The sequence below is a fragment of the Gekko japonicus genome, unplaced genomic scaffold, assembly GCF_001447785.1.
Source record: "Gekko japonicus isolate JY-2015 unplaced genomic scaffold, Gekko_japonicus_V1.1 scaffold2394, whole genome shotgun sequence".
Lineage (NCBI taxonomy): Eukaryota > Metazoa > Chordata > Lepidosauria > Squamata > Gekkonidae > Gekko > Gekko japonicus.
In genome coordinates, this window is record NW_015160905.1 from 210291 (window position 1) to 230894 (window position 20604).

Genomic DNA, 20604 nt, shown 5'->3' on the forward strand with positions numbered 1-20604 from the left:
GCTTCTAGTGTCCTGGCCCCACTGGTGGACCTCCTGAAGGCACCTGGTATTTCTGGCCACTGTGTGACACAGAGTGTTGGACTGGATGGGCCACTGGCCTGATCCAACATTGGCGTCTCTTATGTTCTCTTATGTTCTTATGTACTCTGCATAGGATTGCACTGTCAGTCTGGAAACTTTGCGTCCAGTGGCACCTTTAAGACCAAGGAAGTTTAATTCTGGAGATCAGCTTTTGTGTGCATGCACACTTTGTCAGATGCTTTCTTGGTCTTAAAGGTGCCACTGGACTCAAACCTTTTTCTGTTGCTTCAGACCAACACGGCTCCCCACCTGAATCAGTCTGTAAACTGTTAAGCTGTCAGTGGTTTGTTTTTATGATCTCTATTTTTATGGGGGGGGGGTTAATGCTGGAGTTTAATTAATACCTTTAAATGTTTTGGTTTTCTTACTGAGTTACTCCAGTCTGAGCCCATTCATTTCACTGGACTTAGACTGGAGTACTCCACATAGGTTTGCACTGTCAGTCTGGAAACTTTGAGTCCAGTGGCACCTTTAAGACCAAGAAAGTTTAATTCTGGAGATAAGCTTTTGTGTGCAGGCACACTTTGTCAGCTACTTTGTTGGTCTTCAAGGTGCCACTGGACTCAAACCTTTTTCTGTTGCTTCAGACCAACACAGCTCCCCACCTGAATCAGTCTGCAAACTGTTAAGCTGTCCGTGGTTTGCTTTTATGATCTCTATTTTTATGGGGGGTTTTAATGCTTGATTTTAATCAATACCTTTAAATGTTTTGGTTTTCTTACTTTGTAAGCCATCACCTAAAGAGGCAGCATAAGAAGAAAGAGGAGGAGGAGAAGAGGAGGAGGGGGAGATTGGATTTATACCCCACCCTTCACTACCCAAAGGAGTCTCAGAGCGGCTTACAATCTCCTTTCCCTCCCCCTCCCCGCAACAGACACCCTGTGCGGTAGGTGAGGCTGAGAGAGCTCTTTCGAGGACTGCTCGTGAGAGAACAGCTCTGAGAGAACTTGTGACTGACCCACGGTCACACCAGCAGCTGCATGTGGAGGCATGGGGAATCAAACCCGGGTCTCCCAAATTAGAGCCCGCGCTCCTAACCACTACAACAAACTGCCTCTCTAAAGCTTTCTGAATAAATACTTGTAGCTGTTCTTATATCAAAAGAGTGGCGCGGAAGCCAAGCAAGCTACTGAATGAGGGGTGACAACTTATCCTCTTCTCACCAGTGCTTACCTTCCTAGGGAGAGATCTCCCCACGGGGACGGCGGGTGTCGAGCAGAACAGTCCAACGTTTACTCCGGGGGTGGCAAATGTGGATTCTTCGCTTGCCACAGCAATATCGCAGCTCGCTACCAGTTGGCAGCCAGCGGCAGTGGCAAGGCCGTTGACCTTGGCGATTATGGGTACTGGAAGCTTTGAAAGCAGCGTCATGAGCTGGAGGAATTAAGAAGAGAGCAGTCACCCTTCTCTGGCAGGAAGAACAACAAGCGACACTTGTCGGCAAGGCTGTTCTTTGAGAACTGATGCTCAGGTGATGATACTCCGGGGCTTTTCTGCCTTCTCATTTTCCTTGCTTGTAAGTTACCTGATGCTTCATGGGGGGGGGGGTCCTGTTCTGCACGTGTTTTGCTCCCTCTGGTGAACAATTTGATATTACATCGCTTTATGTCTGGCATAAAAACCTTCCGTTCAAATCTGCAGGGAGATATGCCGGACATATACCAACGTAATATTGAATGGACCACTAGAGCCAGGAATTTTTTTAAGGGTGTGTGTGAGTGCTGCTGCTAATTAAATTAGATTAAATAAGCTAATCTGCGAACCCGTTTCAAACACCACCACCACTGAGCCATTGGCGGTGGGAAGAGGGCCCAACTTCGTCCCTAGGAGACTGCCTGAAACACCGAAACCCAGCCCCACAGACCCTTTTGTCCAGAGGGCGACTGGCGGCCTGGCCTCCCCGCCCCCTCAGAGCCTTTGTCATGACCCCAGCTGGGTCTTTGGTTTTCTCTGTTCCCACTAAGCTGTGGAGTCTTGTGAGCAAAAATTCTACTTTGTGAGCTCCTGGCATTAAAGTTGTGAGCAAGCAATTTGGCTACTGTATAAATTGGTTTGCTCTGGAGCCATCCTTTCCTGAGCTAAGACAAAAATGTGTGAGCCGGAGGCTACAAAACTGTGAGCTAGCTCACAATAACTCAGCTTAGAGGGAACACTGTCTGCCACCACCCTGGACTTTCGGGTCCCTCGGGAGTCCCAGGGTGTCTCCCAAGCCCTTGTTGACCGAGCAATACAAGCGTGAATGACCCAGGCGGACACCAAAATAAATTAAACAGAACAGGGTTTATTAGGAGAACGACTGGGCAAGGCGCTTCAACCGGGTAACAGGTGGAAAAGCCAACAGAAAATAAACTGAACGCGGCTGCCTTCCTTTGGTTCCACTACCAGGCCCTCGCCTGCCCCACTCACTCAGGATTTTCCTCCTCTCCCAGCCCGGCCAGTTCCTCACTGGATCCAGCCGCAGGGAGGCAAAGGACGGAGGGCTTCTTCCCCTTTTCCCTCAGAGAGTCTCCAGCAACCATTCATCATCAGCCAGCTGCTGCCTTAACTGACTCTCACAGACTTCACTCCCCAACAGACTCTAACGGTCTCTTTTTAGAATCTTCCCCTCGGCCCAAGCCTCCCAAGGCCCCCTGGGAGTTGTAGTCCCCTCCTCCCACTCCTGCACAGGCCTCTTGTCTGGCTAGGCTGTGCTTCCCAGGCCAGATCATGACAGCCTTGCTTGGCCTCGTACCTCGTGTTTTGCCTGCCACATTGCCTTCTCCCTCCCTCCCCCCTGCACCGGGCGCACAGTCTAATCCGTGGCCTTACTCCACTCCCTGCGCTGTCGGACCCAACATTCGGAGATTCATTTGCTGTAGATATGAAAGGGGGTGCTGCCCCGAGCACCCCACCACTATGGCTCAAAACACATGTGGAAAAGGAAACCTCCCCCCCAAAATGGGAACTTACAAATAGGGAAAATCAGGGCTCTTTTTGTAGAAAAAGCCCAGCAGGAACTCATTAGCATAATAGGCCACACCCCTGACTGCACCACTAATTAGCCCATTAGGCCACACCCCCATGTTACCAGAAGTGTGGTCATCCAGCCACACCCACCTTTTGCTTCTTATTCTGTTTACCTTGTCTGTTGTCAAAACCCAGGGCCTTTTTTTGTAGCAGGAACTCCTTTGCATTTTAGGCCACACACCCCTAATTGTAGCCAATCCTAATGAGTTTCTGCTGTTGGGTGTGGCCTGTTATGCTAATGAGTTCCTGCTGGGCGTGGCCAACTTGGGAGCCAGCCGGAACTCCGTTCCTGTGCGTTCCTGCCCAAAAATAGCCCTGGGGGAAATGAAAATGTGGGAAAGCTCCCAGTTTAGCAATTCAGCCCTGTTCCTGTGGTTGAGCTTCGGTGGGATAATATTTGACAGATTCTATGGGCCCCACTCCATGAGTCTGCCAACATATGTCGTTTCTTTGATCCGGACGAACCCTGCAGAAGTCTTCAGCTATGTACAAAATTCTGCACCAAATATTATTTTTTAATCCCACCAATCCTCAAGGAGTTCAGGACGGAGAACCATGCAGAGAACTGGGCATGGAGCCAGGGTCACTGGGGTTGGAGGGGGGGAGGTAGTTGTGAATTTCCTGCAATGTGCACGGGGTTGGACTAGATGACCCTGGTGGACCCTTCCAACTCTATGATTCTATGAAATCATACTCTGTTAAGCTCACAACGACCTTGTTAGGTAGACTGGGTGGAGAGATAACGAGCATGCCAAAGTGAGGAAAGTCTCCCTGGTTCTAGTTTAATTCTCCAAACTGTTCCAGCTCTCAAAACCAAGCTAATTAAAATTTAGGCACAAGATAAAAAATATATATGGATTACAATTAATTCATGACAGGACTTTACCAGCGCGGCAACTCACTTCGGCACAGGTCTCGAAGACTTCGAGGTGATATTTCTCGCCTGCCTCACGAGACAATTCCTTTAAGTCGTGCCCTGAGGAGAAAACAGGTCCTTCGCCTTGGAAGTATTGGGCGAAAGAAAACAGGACAGAAATGTGTGTCACAGATTTGTACTTTTACAGAGAGACTCGATACCACTGTTGTTCTGGAGTCTGAGGGCTATTCCCGTATTGACGCCTGGCACCGTGAAGCCAATCCACCACTACTGCTTGTTACGCCTATGAGAACACAAAACAAGCATTCTGACTCCCAGCCAGGGCCGGATTTAGACTTCCTGAGGCCCTAAGCTATACAAAACCCAGAGCCCCCCTACTGTTTTAAATTACATCAGCTGGTCTCAGAAAAATTTAAAATATATACGCCTTTTTAATATTTGAAATCATTTTTTATATTGTGTTTTTATTCGAGGCCCCAGCAGATTACGAGGCCCTAAACTGTAGCTTATTTAGCTTATGCGTAAATCCGGCACTGCTCCCAGCACTCAGGTGGACTGGAAAACCAAGACCTCCCCCACTTCCTTTGGCCACAGCAAGGAGACAGCCAGTTGCCTTCACCCAACAGCCAACACAGAAAGTAGAAAGGATCACACCAAAATACAATACACCCCACATGGTTGGATGCAGGGGTCATTTTGTAGAAAAAGAGGTGCAGGAGCTCATTAGCATAACTCATTAGTGTAATTTATTTGCCTATGCCACACCCCTTGACATCACCGGAAGTGTGTCAGAAGGCAACACCCACCGCTCAGGCTCCACTGGACTGTTTTGGATTGCTAGCTATTGGAGGGGGGGGGACGTGCAGATCTGTCCTCGCAGAGGAGGGAGAGCTTGTACCTGAATAAAACCTGGTCTTAAAGGTGCCACTGGACTGTTTTGGACCGGGGGCCGGGCTCTGCAACTTACCTGGCTGCTTGCTCTGACTGAGGACTGCTGGGAGCAGGGGGCGGGGCTTGTTGCATGTGCCCGCCCCCTGGGCTCTTTACTGCCGGAGCTCTGCTCCTCTGCGCTCCTGCAGGAAATGACCCCTGGTTGGATGTAAATCTTGGGATGTATGCCCAACAACTTGGCTGCCAGAAGGAAGTCTCTCTCTATGGTGGCAGACATAAGGGATCTGTTTCATCAGAGGTCATTTCGAGGGGGTACGAGCAGGAACGGCGTTCCGGGAGTAACAAGCCCAGGAGCGGGCACCTATGGCGGTGGCTGTAGCCATATCGCAGCTCCTTTTGCCCAGTTCCCTCAACCCCTCCCTCCTGCTTCCTGTTCCTGCTTCCTGTGGGAGAGAAACTCAGTGGATGACCTTGAGCCGCTTAGAAATGAGCGCTGACTCCACAAACCTCATGCTGGAACGAATGTCCTTGGACTTCTCTTTTGTTCTGCTGCCATAGACCAACATGGCTACACCTCTAAAATGACACTCTCTCAGCCTAACCTGCCTCACATAGTTGTGGAGGAGAACAGAGTACCGTGTATGCCACTAAGAGTTCCTTGGAGTAAAGGCAGGGGCAAAAACGTACTCTTTCAAGGGAATCCTAAGAGTAACCAAGCTCTCCGTTTCCAGACTTGCTCTGGTGGCTTTTCAGGGGTCATTTCGAGGCAGTTTTGAAGCAGTTTTTCCGCAGGTAGGCTCGCCAGCTCTGAGTTGGGAAATACCTGGAGATTTTTGGGGTGGAGCCTGAGCAGTGGGTGTTGCCTTCTGACACACTTCCGGTGATGTCAGGGGGCGTGGCATATGCAAATGAGTCGTGCTAATGGGCCCCTGCACCTCTTTTTCTACGAAATGACCCCTGTGTTCCATTCATTCCTTTTGATTCTAGAAGGAAACATCAGGGTGAGCTATAGGATTGGAGGAGGACAATGGAATCACTGGTGGACACTGAACTCTGGGAGTCAGCATAAAGGTGGAAGTTAAAATCCCAAGCATGAAGAGCAGAGGAGAGGCAAAGTTGGAACGGAAGAATGGTTGGGAGGGTGATGTAGGAGCTGAAAGAAGGGGGAGCACCATATGAAATACAAGGGCAAGAAATTTGAAGAGACTGGATTTATACCCTGCCCTTCACTACCCGAAGGAGTCTCAGAGCAGCTTACAATCTCCTTTCCCTTCCCCTCCCCACAGCAGACACCCTGTGCGGTAGGTGGGGCTGAGAGAGCTCATTCAAGAACTGTTTGTGAAAGAACAGCTCTGAAAGAACTTGTGACTGACCCAAGGTCACACCAGCAGCTGCACATGGAAGAGTGGGGAATCACTCTGAGATTCCTTCAGGTAGTGAAGGACGGGGTATAAATCCAACCTCTTCTTCTTCTAGCTCATGAATGGAATCTTTCCTTTATTATTCAGCTCAAATGACCAACGGTCTTGAGCATAAAACCAATACATCACAGCAGGTTAAAAAACAAACGTTACAAACACGGGAGAACAGGCAAAAAAAGCAAAACGCAGAACAATAGAATACATGTATCTCAGGACCTATATCATTTCTTATATAGTCAATGGGATAAAACTCATTTTAGCAGCATTTTAAAGAGACCACTGTTGTCAAATATTTCTGGATCAAAATCTGCTAACAATAAAGATACCACCCAGGACTCAACAGGAAGCTGATATCTGGACAGAATAGGGGTAATCCAAAGAGCCCTGTTGAATGGTATCGGATGATAGAACTTTGTCCTAAACAGCAGAGAATTTTTTTAAGAACACCTGAAATGATAATGACTCGCAGATCCGGGCTATCGCGCAGGAGGTCTTTGCGGAGGGATTTCAGCATGGCGAGCGAGAGAGCATTTCTTCGCCGAGGGTTGCTCAAGACGACATTCCTGCAAAACGGAACTTTTACAAAAGGCGTCTTCGAAATCAACAGTGCTCAAAACATCTACCAAAGGCACACTCACCTCCTGCAAATACGTGAACGGGATAAAATGCTATAGTCTTATGTCACCAGATGGGGATACAACAATCCCATCTGTCATCCTGAGGGTGTTTGACCCCTTTTCTTACATCAGAAGTCTTAGCAGCATGAATCGCAACTTATTTTGGGTGAGTATTTCTCTGTGTGCGCGTGTGTGCGCTTGCATGCCTGGAAGTCATGGCGACTTCTGGCAACTCGTAGTGGGGCATGGACGTTTCAAAGAGGTGGCTTGATATCGCTTGCCTGTGCATCCCGGCCTTGGTATTCCTTGGCGGTCTCCCTTCCAAGTACTTGCCAATTTTTTTTAAATAAAATTTTTATTTCAATTTTTCAATTTACATCAACAGAACAACAACAAAACCTTAGTGGAACGCAATTAAAACCATAACACTAATGGAAAAGTATTAGTATATATTATACTTGCAGTTCTAGATGAAACTGTTAATATTACATCATATGAACAATATCATAATATTTCTTTCGGACCTGAACAGTTTTAGATGAATCGTTGTTGAAAAAGTGTTCAAGGAATGGAAACCATTTAAGCTGGAAATCACTATGTCCAGACGCATTAGAAAATGAAGTCACCTTATCTGAAAGCTTATCCATTGAGTATAACTCCCAGAGTTTGTTGTACCAAAGTGAAAGACTTATATTATTTGTACTTTTCCACGTATTAGCTATAATCGTTTTTGCTGCTACCATGAAGATTGAAATAAGTTCCGTTCTAATTCTAGGAATAGTTTGATCATTCCAAAGGTCTAAAAGATATGTTTCTGGGGAAAGAGGAATGTAATAACCTTTAATCTAATAGTTTACTACTTGCCAAATTTGGCCCAGCTTAGCTTCCGAGAAGGAAGTAGTGACAGACTTCACATTCCTGGGATCCCAGATCACCACAGACTGGGACAGCAATCATGAAATTAAAAGATGCCTGCTCCTTGGGAGGAAAGCGATGGCGAACCTAAACAGCATGATAAAAAGTAGAGACATCACCCTGCCAACAAAAGTCCGCATGGTCAAAGCAATGGTATTCCCAGGAGTCATGTATGGCTGTGAGAGTTGGACTATAAGGAAGGTTGAGCGCCGAAGAATAGATTCTTTTGAACTATGGTGCTGGAGAAGACTCTTGAGAGTCCCTTGGACTGCAAGAAGATCAAATCAGTCAATCCTAAAAGAAATCAACCCTGACTGTTCCCTGGAAGGCCAGATAATGAAACTGAAGCTCAAATACTTTCGCCACCAAATGAGAAGGGAGCACTCACTGGAGAAGACCCTGATGCTGGGAAAGATTGAAGGTCAAAGAAGACGGGGACGGCAAAGGATGAGATGGTAAGACAGTGTCATAGATGCAACGAGCATGAAGGTGAGCAGGCTTCGGAGGGCGGCAGAGGACCGGAGGGCCTGGCATGATCTGGTCCATTGCGCCGCGAAGAGTCGGACTCGACTGTGCGACTGAACAACAACAACAAAAGCTTCCGAGATCTGACGAGATCGGGCTTGCCTGGGCTATCCAGGTCAGGCGAACTGTAACTTCGATGCTAAAGAACTGCCATGCCTGGGTTGGGAAATACCTTGAGATTTGGGGGGGTAGAACCTGAGGAGGGCAGGGTTTGGGGTTGGGAGGGACCTCAGCAGGGTAAAATGCCATAGAGTCCACCCTCCAAAGCAGCCATTTTCTCCACGGGAACTGAACTCTGATCTTTATGCTACTATATAGTCTGTTAGTCTGTTAGTTCCACAGGAGTGGAAGACGGAGTATAAACAGAGGAAGTAAATAAATAAATATATGTGTTAAATATATTCATCAGTTACTACAAATCTCTTTTGTTGCGGTTTAAGTAATAACCAGCCCTTGGGAATCTTAATGGATAGTAACTGTACTGTAGCAAAAAGTTTCCTAAATTGGGGGCCCTATTTCAGATGAATGAAGTGGATTCCAACACGCCACAATAAATCGGTTAGTTTTTGAAGAATGAAAGGACTCTAATGTTTTCTGCTCCGTACAAACATACTTTTGGAATTTGTTTATGCACTTAAAGTTTGAGTTATTATGCCGCTGACCCGTTGCGACAACTCAACAGATGAATTATGGGCAGGGAGGGGGAGCATTTTCGGCTTTCCAGAAGCCCAGTTGTAGGCATACAGTTTTTGGCGAACAGATTTTCCTATCCCCCCATCTTACAAATCTCTGTGGAAGCTTGAATTAATATTAAAGTTGACAGGCATTCAACTGAGATATGAAATGCGTTGTGTTTCCGATCTCAGATGTGGCATGGATCCCAGAAGCCTGCACTGTTACAATCACTCCATAGAAGATTCTTAACTTTCCAATGCAGGATCCAGTGACACAGGCAAAATTCAAATTACTGCAAGCTCCAGTTCTGGAATGTAAGAATGAACCTGCAGGGTTGCCAGCCTCCAGGGGGGAACTGGAGATCTCCTGGAATTACAACTGATCTCTAGACTACAGAGGTCAGTTCCCCTGGAGAAAATGGCTGTTTTGGAAGGTGGACTCTGGCATTGTAGCCAGGGCCGGCTCAAGGTGTTTCTGCGCCCTAGGCGAGGCTGCCTTGTGGCGCAGATGCCAACCTCCCGCTGGGGCCTGGAGACCTCTGGAGCCAGCCACCCTTTTGCTGCCGCCACCACCGCTTCTCCCCCCTGCCGCCACCAAAGGGGGGAGGAGGGGGGAGGCACAGCTTGGCGCCCATCCAGGGCCCGGCGCTCTAGGCGAATGCCTAGTTCGCCTAGTGGGTGAGCCGGCCCTGATTGTAGCTCGCAGAGGTCCCTCCCCTCCCCAAACTCCATCCAAGCCACAAAAATTGACTCTACTCTGGGAGAACCGGGTTTGATTCCCCACTCCTCCCCTTGCACCTGGCTGGATGACCTTGGGCAAGCCATAGTTCTGAAAAGAGCTGTTCTTGAAAAAGAGCCGTTTCTGTCAAGAGCTCTCTCAGCCTCACCCACCTCACAGGGTGTCTGTTTTGGGGAGGGGAAGGGAAAGGAGTTTGTCAGCCGCTCTGAGACTCCCTTGGGTAGTGAAGGGCGGGGTATAAATCCAATCTCCTCCTCCTCCTCCTCCTCTTCGGCGCTCGGCCTTCCTTGTGGTCCAACTCTCACAGCCTTCCTTACTACTGGGAATACCATTGCTTTGAGCATACGGACTTCTGTTGGCAGGGTGAGGCCTCTGCTTTTTATTATGCTGTCTAGGTTTGCCATAGCTTTCCTCCCACTCTAACGTGCTACTGGACTCGAAACAGAATCTGGTATTCTAAGGAACCTGCCTTCCCTATACAATGAATGCTCCCCATGTAACTTCACTAACATGGTTTTCTGACCCTGAAATATCTGCACACGGATTGTGGCATAGGTCCTATGTTTGTGAGCCAGCGTCCCCTTTGTTAGATGTATTTAAAAACTCAGTTTTCATCTTTGCCTCAAATTTAAAGATTTTTTTTTTCCTTGCAAACCTTGGCTAGTATTTGGATGGGAGACTGCCAAGGAAGCCCAGGGTCACTACAGGCAGAGGCAGGCAATGGCAAACCATCTCTGAACATCTCTTGCCATGAAAACCCCACAAGGTTGCCATAAGTCAGCCGCAAGTTGAAGATACTTCCCACCACCGAATCAGGACCCGCTTCAATGCATGCCTACAGGAGCTGATTTTTGGCTCACGTTCAGATACATTTTGCCCACTAGTTTACTTCGTTCTAGACTAAAGTCCACCGTTTTGCCTGACAAAAAGCTGGCCAAACTCATGAACTTTAATTACTTGGCACTTGGTGAGGAATTTCTCCGGACATACACAGATGTCACTTTCAGGTTGATTTTTTTAAAAGGGATAAATAGAATTTCTAGATGACTGTTTGGATGAGACTGAAGGCAAGGTCCACGCCAATGCTCCCTCTAATTTGTGAGCAAAAATTCTACTTTGTGAGCTACTGGCCATTAAAGTTGTGAGTGAGTGATTAGTTTGCTCTGGAGTCATCCTTCTTGGGAGCTGTGGTGGCTCAAGTGGTTAAGACGCTGAACTGCAGGCTGTGGAAGGTCGGTAGTTCAGCAGTTCGAGACCTGGGTGCCGCATGACAGAGTGAGCTCCCGTCTCTAGTTCCAGCTCCTGCCAACCCAACCTAGCAGTTCGAAAGCAAGAAATTGCAAGTAGATAAATAGGTACCACTTCGATGGGGAGGTAACAGCCTTCCGTGCGCCTTGGTGTTTAGTCATGCCGGCCACATGACCACGGAAACGTCTTCGTACAGCGCTGGCTCTTTGGCTTTGAAACGGAGATGAGCACCGCGACCCTAGAGTCGGATTCGACTGGCTTTCGAGCAAGGGAACCTTTACCTTTACTTTTACATCCTTCTTGAGCTAAGACAAAAAGGTGTGAGCCGGAGGCTAAAAAACTGTGAGCTGGCTCACACCAACTCAGCTTAGAGGGAACACTGGCCCACGCACCCCGTGAGTCACACTCTTCCACAACATACCGGCTGAAGTCTCTTGGCCACTACCGGGCGCTGTGAAGCTGACTGTTATGGTTGTCATTTGCAAAGAAGAGCAACACCTGTAAAACGCGGGGCCTGTCAAACGGAGCTCTTCCACCAGGCTTTCCATTAGGGTGCCGCCCTTCCAACAACTAGGCTGTGGCCCCAATACCAACACCAACTCAAAAATATGATCAATAGCCTGACAAAACCCCAGACTACAGTGGTTGATGATCATATGGATGCTGCGAACGCCGCCATCAGCTATGGATTATACTAGCACTTTATGATATGCTTCATTCTGTCTTGTGGTGATTTTATTTAAATACGGAGTTCTGACTGTTTTAACATGTTGTCTGTAAGCCGTCCTGAGCTGCCTTGGTGGGGAGGGCTGGGTACAAATTAGAATAAATAAATATAAATATAAATAAAACATGCACTATCCAGATCAGTTGGAGAAGGAAAGCATTCTGAGCGCAGATCCCGACTCAGGATCTGGCCCTATCGTTGAAAGGCGGCTGGAGGTGGACCCGGGGAAACTGTTGCTCTTTCGCTCACCATATTCTAGAAAAACATATCCGCTCCAGTGTTCCCTCTAAGCTGATTTAGTGTGAGCCAGCTCACAGTTTTTAAGCCTCCGGCTCACACCTTTTTGTCTTTGCTCAGGAAGGGACGGCTCCAGGGCAAAGTAATTGATGCAGCAGCCCTATCGCTCGCTCACCACTTGAATGCCAGGAGCTCAGACAGTAGCTCACCAAGTAGAATTTTTGCTCACAGGACTCCACAGCTTCGAGGGAGCACTGATCCGCTCTCTAATACAGGGGTCCCCAACGTGGTCTCTATGGCCTCACGTCCAGTGTTCCTTCTAAGCTGAGTGAGTGTGAGCTTAGCTCACACTTTTTCAGCCTCCGGCTCACACATTTTTGTCTTAGCTCAGGAAGGGAGGGCTCCAGAGCCCACTAATTTGTGCAGCATCCAAATCACCTGCTCACACAACCTTAATGCCGGTCGCTCAGAAAGTAGACTTTTTGCTCACAGGGCTCTACAGCTTAGAGGGAGCCTTGCTCTCCTCCCTGCTGCACTCCTCCCTCGCCTCCCCACATTCCCACCCCCCCAAATCCCCTGGATTTCCCCAACCCAGACCTGGCGACCGTAAAACACAAAGCAGGCGCTGGCTGGTTCCATATCCGGAGCTCAGCAATTCCTTTTTGAAACTTGAGTTTTCTTTTTAAAGATCGCCGGCCGCCGTGCACACGGGACTCCCGCGGCGCGCGCGCGCGCTTTGGCCGTACACGTGTACGCGCCAACACACGTGTGAATGCAAACCTTTCCCGTGCTTTCCCCCCCTCCCCCGCCCGAAGCGGAGGCAAAGAGGCTCGGGCCCATGGAAAGCTGCGCGCCCCCGCCCCAAGCCTCTCTTGCCCGCTGCTGAAGGCGAGCGCGCCCAGGCGGCCGCAGAGCTTCCCCCGCCGCAGGCCCAGGCGCACGGCCGCCACTGCCGCCATGGCTTCCGAGGCGAGGCGGGGCGGTCTTCTCTGCCGCTGGCTGTCGCGGGAGGAGCCAGAGGGCGGACAGCCCAGCCTGGACGGAAGAGGCTGCTGCTGGTGGCGGGTAGCCCTTGGACGGCTCCTTCTGCGCCCTTGCCCGGCTGTGCTGGCCGCCGACGGAGAGAGGGATGCCAGCCTCCAGGTGGGGCCTGGGGTACAATGTTCCCTCTAAGCCGTGGAGTCTTGTGAGCAAAAATTCTACTCTGTGAGCTCCTGGCATTAAAGTTATGAGCGAGCAATTTGGCTACTGCATAGATTAGTTTGCTCTAGAGCCCTCCTTCCTGAGCTAAGACAAAAAGGTGTGAGCCGGAGTCTAAAAAACTGTGAGCTAGCTCACACTCACTCAGCTTAGAGGGAACAGTGCCTGGGGATCGCCTGGAACTGCAGCTCATCATCTCCAGACTCAACAGATCAGCTCCTCCAGAGAAAAGGGATGCTTTGGAGGGTGGACGCCTTGGCATTGGACCCCACCGAGGTCCCTGTCCTGCCCAGGCTCCACCCCCAAATCTCCAGGAGTTTCCCCGAACCTGGATCTGTCATCCCGACCAGTGTTCCCTCTAAGCTGAGTTCGTGTACAGGTTTTTTTAGCCTCCGGCTCACCCATTCTTGTCTTAGCTCAGGAAGGAGGGCTCCAGAGCAAACTAATTTATGCAGCAGTAGCCAAATCACTTGCTCACAACGTTAATGCCAGTTGCTCACAAAGTAGAATTTTTGCTCACAGGACTGCACAGCTTAGAGGGAGCATTGAATTCCCTACCCCCCCCTTCCCCCTCCAGAAGCTAGGGGAGACCTGGCAACTCTAGATGGCTGTACTTAACATGGTCCGCATGGACAAAGCAATGGTATTCCCAGTAGTCATGTATGGGTTCGAGAGTTGGACTATAAGGAAGGCCGAGCGCCGAAGAATAGATTCTTTTGAACTATGGTGCTGGAGAAGACTCTTGAGAGTCCCTTGGACTGCAAGAAGATCGAATCAGTCAATCCTAAAAGAAATCAACCCTGACTGTTCCCTGGAAGGCCAGATAATGAAACTGAAGCTCAAATACTTTGGCCACCAAATGAGAAGGGAGCACTCCCTGGAGAAGACCCTGATGCTGGGAAAGATTGAAGGTCAAAGAAGACGGGGACGGAAAAGGATGAGATGGTTAGACGGTGTTATCAATGCAATGAACATGAAGTTGAGCAAACTTCAGAGGACGGCGGAAGACAGGAGGGCCTGGCGTGATGTGGTCCTTGGGGTCGCGAAGAGTCGGACTCGACTGTGCGACTGAACAACAACAACAACATTATTAAATGTTAAGAAGAGAAGACGAAAAAGAGATTGGGTTTATACCCCGCCCTTCATTCAGAGTCTCAGAGCATCTTACCATCTCCATTCCCTTCCCTACATCAGACACCCTGTGAGCAATGTTCCCTCTAAGCTGTGGAGTCTTGTGAGCAAAAATTCTACTTCATGAGCTACTAGCATTAAAGTTGTGAGCAAGCAATTTGGCTACTGCATAAATCAGTTTGCTCTGGAGCCGTCCTTCCTGAGCTAAGACCAAAATGCATGAGCCGGAGGCTAAAAAACTGTGAGCCATCTCACACTCACTCAGCTTAAAGGGAACACTGCCTGTGAGGTAGGTTGGGCTGAGAGAGTTCGAGGACTGCTCTTGAGAGGACAGCTCTGAAAGAACTTGTGACTGACCCAAGGTCACACCAGCAGCTGCACGTGGAGGAGTGGGGGAATCAAACCCGCTTCTTCCAGATTAGAGTCTGTGCCCTTAGCCACTACACCAAACTGGCTCTATGTATGTATCATCATCATCATTATTTTATTAACTGTATTTATATCCCGCCTTTCTTCTCCCCAGTGGGGCCAGTGGGGACCAGGGTTGCCAGCGCGAGTTTGTGAAATACCTGGAGGTTTGGGGGGTGGAGCCTGAGGAGATCTCCCGCTATAACAACTGATGACAGAGATCAGTTGCAGAGGGGAAGGAACGGACTTCAGTGGGGTATAATGTAGCGTTACCGGACGTCCTCTTTTTGGGGTGTCCATTCTCTTTGGGGGCTTTTTAAAAAAAAACCTGTTGAAAATGTTCTCTTTTTCGGTTGGAAGATTAGGAATATGCCTAGTTAGTAGCAGTGATCACCGCTTACATAGTAGGAGGTATTTAAAATGACATTTAGAACAAAGTTTAATTCCGAGTATAAGCTTTCGTGTGCAAGAACACGAAAGCTCATACCTTGAATTAAGAGAAGAAGAGGAGATTGGATTTATGCCCTGCCCTTCACTACCCAAAGGTGTCTCAGAGCGGCTTACAAACTCCTTTCCCTTCCCCTCCCCACAACAGACACCCTGTGAGGTAAAAGAAGAAGAGATTGGATTTATACCCCGCCCTTCACTACCCAAAGGTGTCTCAGAGCGGCTCACAAACTCCTTTCCCTTCCCCTCCCCGCAACAGACACCCTGTGAGGTAAAAGAAGAAGAAGAGATTGGATTTATGCCCTGCCCTTCACTACCCAAAGGTGTCTCAGAGCGGCTCACAAACTCCTTTCCCTTCCCCTCCCCACAACAGACACCCTGTGAGGTAAAAGAAGAAGAAGAAGAGATTGGATTTATACCCCGCCCTTCACTACCCAAAGGTGTCTCAGAGCGGCTCACAAACTCCTTTCCCTTCCCCTCCCCACAACAGACACCCTGTGAGGTAAAAGAAGAAGAAGAAGAGATTGGATTTATGCCCTGCCCTTCACTACCCAAAGGTGTCTCAGAGCAGCTTACAAACTCCTTTCCCTCCCCCTCCCCACAACAGGCACCCTGTGAGGTAGGTGGGGCTGAGAGAGCTCTTGACAGAAACTGCTCTTTTTCAAGAACAGCTCTTATCAGAACTACGGCTTGCCCAAGGTCATCCAGCCAAGTGCAAGTGGAGGAGTGGGGAATCAAACCCGGTTCTCCCAGACTGGAGTCCGTGCACTCAACCACTACCCCAAACTGGCTCTCTAGATGTGGAGGAGGAGTGGGGAATCAAACCCGGTTCTCCCAAATTAGAGTCTGTGCTCCTAAAACTTTGTTGGTTTTAAAGGTGCCACTGGACCAGAGTTCCCTCTAAGTTGAGTTAGTGTGAGCTAGCTCACAGTTTTCCGGCTCACACATTTTTGCCTTAGCTCAGGAAGGATGGCTCCAGAGCAAACTATGCAGCAGCCAAATCCCTTGCTCACAATTTTAATGCCAGTAGCTCACAATGTAGAATTTTTGCTCACAAGGCTCCACGGCATAGAGGGAGCATTGCACTGGACTCAAACCTTGTTATGTTGCTTCAGACCGACACGGCTACCCCACCTGAATCTAAAATGAGATTTGTCATAGTGAACACTTTTTCAGATGTGGCCAGTCGGGAAATACGTCCTCTTCTTTGCTTTTCAAAATATGGTAACCCTCGTATGGAGCTGCGGTGGCTCAAGTGATTAAGACGCTGAAACGGAAGGCTGTGGAAGGTCAGTAGTCCAGCAGTTCGAGACGCAGGGTAACGCATGACGGAGTGAGCTCCCGTCTCTAGTTCCGGCTCCTGCCAACCTAGCAATTTGAAAGCAAGAAATTGCAAGTAGATAAGTAGGTACCACTTCAGTGGGAAGGTAACAGCGTTCCGTGCGCCTTGGTGTTTAGTCATGCCGGCCACATGACCACGGAAACGTCTTCGGACAGCGCTGGCTCTTCGGCTTTGAAACGGAGATGAGCACCGCAACTCTAGAGTCAGACTCGACTGGCTTTCGAGCAAGGGAAACCTTTAGCTTTTTAACCCTCGTATAATGCCACAGAGCCCACCTTCTATCCCCTGGAGATCACGTGTAACCCCTTTTTTATTCAATGGGGCTTACTTCCAGGAAAGTGTTGTTGTTTTTTTGCAGTGTTCATGCAGTCTATTGAAATGGATGGGTTTAGGCTGATTAACCGTGCATAGGATTGTAATGAAAATGACATTACAGCTACAGGATAAGGTGATAACAGCTGCCGAAAACAATCCCTAAACAGCTGTTCATTTGAACCCCCTCCACTAAAGCCCCAAATAAAATCTATATACATCTGCTGAGCACACGTTATGCCCCTGCTGATGTTGGTTCTAGGCCACAAAGCTTATGGCCCGCGATAAATGTGTTTGTCTTCGAAGTCCTGCCATGCGAACCACGTCCCTTGCGGGATTTCTCAGGCTCTGCCTCCTGTGCTACACCTTGCCGCTATGTGGCAGCATCTTCCAGTGTAAGGAGAGAGAAAGAGAGTGGCTGATTTCCTGCTTTGGTTCCCAAGCCACCTGTGGAGCCAAACCTTGTCCCATTTTCCACCCCGCCCCCCTCCATATTTTTGCTGCACCGTTCCAGACAGTGGTCAAGAGAGGCCTGAGCTACTTCCATTTTTGAGGGGCCCCCCCAATAAATTAAACAATTAGTAGTAATATATTTTAAAATGTTTACATTTAATACAATAAGAAAAAGAATATCGTAAGACTTTGTAATAAATGTTCCCGTTTTTATTTAACATGTGATTTAACGTCACAAGTATAAATTTGAGGGGATGCCCCCGAGAATGCAAGGCCCGGGTCAAATGGCCCTGCTGCCCCAGAGGCCCTGATTCCAGATTATGAAGAGGAAGAGATTGGATTCATACCCCGCCCTTCACTACCCAAAGGAGCCTCAGAGCAGTTTACAAACTCCTTTCCCTTCCCCTCCCCACAACAGACACCCTGTGAGGGAGGCGGGGCTGAGAGAACTCTTGACAGAAAAGACTCTTTTTCAAGAACAGCTCTTATCAGAACTACGGCTTGCCCAAGGTCATCCAGCAGGTGCGAGTGGAGGAGTGGGGAATCAAACCCGGCTCTCCCAGATTAGAGTCCACACACTTAACCACGACACCAAACTGGCTCTTGGTGTAGTGGTTTCGTGTAGTGTAAAGCCAGTTTGGTGTGGTGGTTAAGTGCGCGGACTCTAATCTGGAAGAACCGGGTTTGATTCCCCACTCCTCCACTTGCACCTGCTGAATGACCTTGGGCAAGCCGTAGTTCTGATAAGAGCTGTTCTTGGAAAAGAAGCAGTTTCTGTCAAGAGCTCTCTCAGCCCACCTACCTCACAGGGTGTCTGTTGTGGGGAGGGGAAGGAGTTTGTAAGCCACTCTGAGACTCCTTTGGGTAGTGAAGGGCAGGGTATAAATCCAATCTCTTCTTCTTTTACCTCACAGGGTGTCTGTGGTGGGGAGGGGAAGGGAAAGGAGTTTGTAAGCCGCTCTGAGACACCTTTGGGTAGTGAAGGGCGGGGGATAAATCCAATCTCTTCTTCTTCTTCTTCCACAATTCTACCTCCCCCCCAATAAACCTGGCAAGTGACTTTGAGCAGCGCTTCTTCTGTCGCTGTCTGCTGTTCCCTGGGCTGTTGGCACTAATCTCAGGAAAGGTAGAGAGACAGATCCAGGGCAGCTGTGGGATGCTGGGGAGAGACTTCCTGTCAGGCGGCTTCTTCGCCGTTCCTGTTTGCACTCAAAGGAAACTTTAATAGGCAAATGGAAATTAATCTGTCCACTGAGAACGTTTATGTGCAAAGACGGGCGGCGGGGGTGGGGGGAAGCATCATTCTGCCGCAAACCGCTTTCGTGACCTTCCCAGTGGCTTTTTTCCCATAGGATCTTGATACAAAATAGTGGGAGTACTTCTTTCTCACAGTGCTTGGTGGTTTCTGGCGTATGCCAGGCCGGCCTGTTGGCGTTTATTTGGCTGGCACAGGACTTTCTGGGAAATGCTACTTCTGCCAGGTCTCCCTTTCTCTTATTCCCTTGAAAATGAGTTCCCAGGTCGTCGTCCCCCCCCCCCCCCCCCGGCCACTGGAGGGGGCTGGGGGGTAAGGTTGCCAGCTCCAGTTTGGGAAATTCCTGGAGCTTTGGGGAGGGGGTCTGAAGAGGACAGGGGCCTCAGTGGGGTACAAAGCCACAGAGCCCACCCTCCAAAGCATCCGTTTTATCCCAGGGAATTAATCTCTGTAGTCTGGAGCCGAGCTGTAATTCCGGGGGATCCCCAGGTCCCACCTGGAGGCTAGCATCCCTACATTGAAGAAGGAGAAAAGAAGAAGAGATTGGATTTATACCTCGCTGTTCACTACCTGAAGGAGTCTCAGAGCGGCTTACAATCTCCTTTCCCTTCCCCTCCCCACAACAGACACCCTGTGAGGTAGGTGGGGCTGAGAGGGCTCTTGACAGAAACTGCTCTTGAGAGAACTTGTGACTGACCCAAGGTCACACCAGCAGCTGCACATGGAGGAGTGGGGGAGTCAAACCCAGTTCTCCCAGTTTAGAGTCTGCGCTCCTAACAATCTGGGAGAACTGGGTTTTATTCCCCACTCCTCCATTTGCAGCTGCTGGTGTGACCTTGGGCCAGTCACAAGTTCTCTCAGAGCTATTCTCTCCAGAGCAGTCCTCGAAAGAGCTCTCTCAGCCCCACCTCCCTCACAGGGTATCTGTTTGTGGGGAGGAGAAGGGAAAGGAGATTGTAAACCGTTCTGAGACTCCTTTGGGTAGTGAAGGGCGGGGTATAAACCCAATCTCTCCCTCTTTTTTTTTGTATTTTGGAAACCAAGATCCTGGAATAATCTTCCATGTCATACTTCTGTTGGTATTTTTTTCTTCACTGCATGCCTTATGGTCAGTGAGTGAGAATCATAGGGGGGCTTAGAGGGAGTAATGGAGAAGGAGAGGGTGGTCACATGGACACATGAAGCTGCGTTATAGTGAATCAGACCCCCTGGTCCATCACGGTCAGTCTTGTCTACTCAGACTGGCAGTGGCTCTCCAGGGTCTCAGGCGGAGGTATTTCACACCAACTCCTGCTTGATCTTTGAACTGGAGATGCCGGGGATTGAACCTGGGACCTTCTGTACGCCATGCAGATGATCTAGAAGAAGAGAAGAGGAAGAAGAGATTGGATTTATACCCCGCCCTTCACTTGGAGTCTCAGAGCAGCTTACAAACTCCTTTCCCTCCCCCTCCCCACAACAGACACCCTGTGAGGCGGGTGGGGCTGAGAGAACTCTGGCACAAACTGCTCTTTTTCAAGGACAGCTGTGCCAGAGCTTGTGACTGACCCAAGGTCACATCAGCAGGTGCAAGTGGAGGAGTGGGGAATCAAACCCGGTTCTCCCAGATTAGAGTCCGCACACTTAACCACTACACCAAACTGGCTCTCCACTGAGAGTAGCCTTCTACCACTGAGCAGTAGCCCTTCCCCAGTCAAAGGCTGGAATGGAACCTCCATATACAAAGGCGGTGTGTGTCAGAATGCCACTTGCATGAGGTTCACTGTGGGGGCAGCTGCGTCCTTTGCGCGATGGTTGTAGGTTTCTCAGAAACAAGAGTTTTCAGCTAAACATTAGAAAGACTGATAGAGCGGGGTTCCTCAGTGGAACAGGCTTCCTCCGGAGGTGGTGGGCTCTCCTCCTTGGGAGGTTTTCAAACAGAGACTAGATGGCCATCTGACAGCCATGCTGATTCTGTGAACTTGGGCAGATCATGAGAAGGGAGGGCAGGAAGGGTTGCATCAGTGCTTAGTTCTCGTGGCCCCTTCTTACACGCCCAGGGAAATGCTGATCACCACTTTGGGGTCAAGAAGCAATTTTTCTCCAGGCCAGTTTGACT

General features: G+C 49.3%; 1 protein-coding gene across 1 annotated transcript in view; it reads right to left on the minus strand.

Annotated features, from left to right (window-relative positions):
* The window catches only part of ECHDC3 (enoyl-CoA hydratase domain containing 3), an 18094-nt gene extending 5177 nt beyond the window's left edge, over positions 1-12917 (minus strand). Inside the window, exons 1-4 of the mRNA XM_015424028.1 lie at positions 12705-12917; positions 6724-6868; positions 3990-4087; positions 1255-1455 (exon numbers count right to left, since the gene is read on the minus strand). Coding sequence (XP_015279514.1) covers positions 1255-1455; positions 3990-4087; positions 6724-6868; positions 12705-12917 — 657 coding nt within the window. The remainder of the gene's footprint in view (positions 1-1254; positions 1456-3989; positions 4088-6723; positions 6869-12704) is intronic.
* Between the last annotated feature and the right edge of the window lie 7687 nt (positions 12918-20604).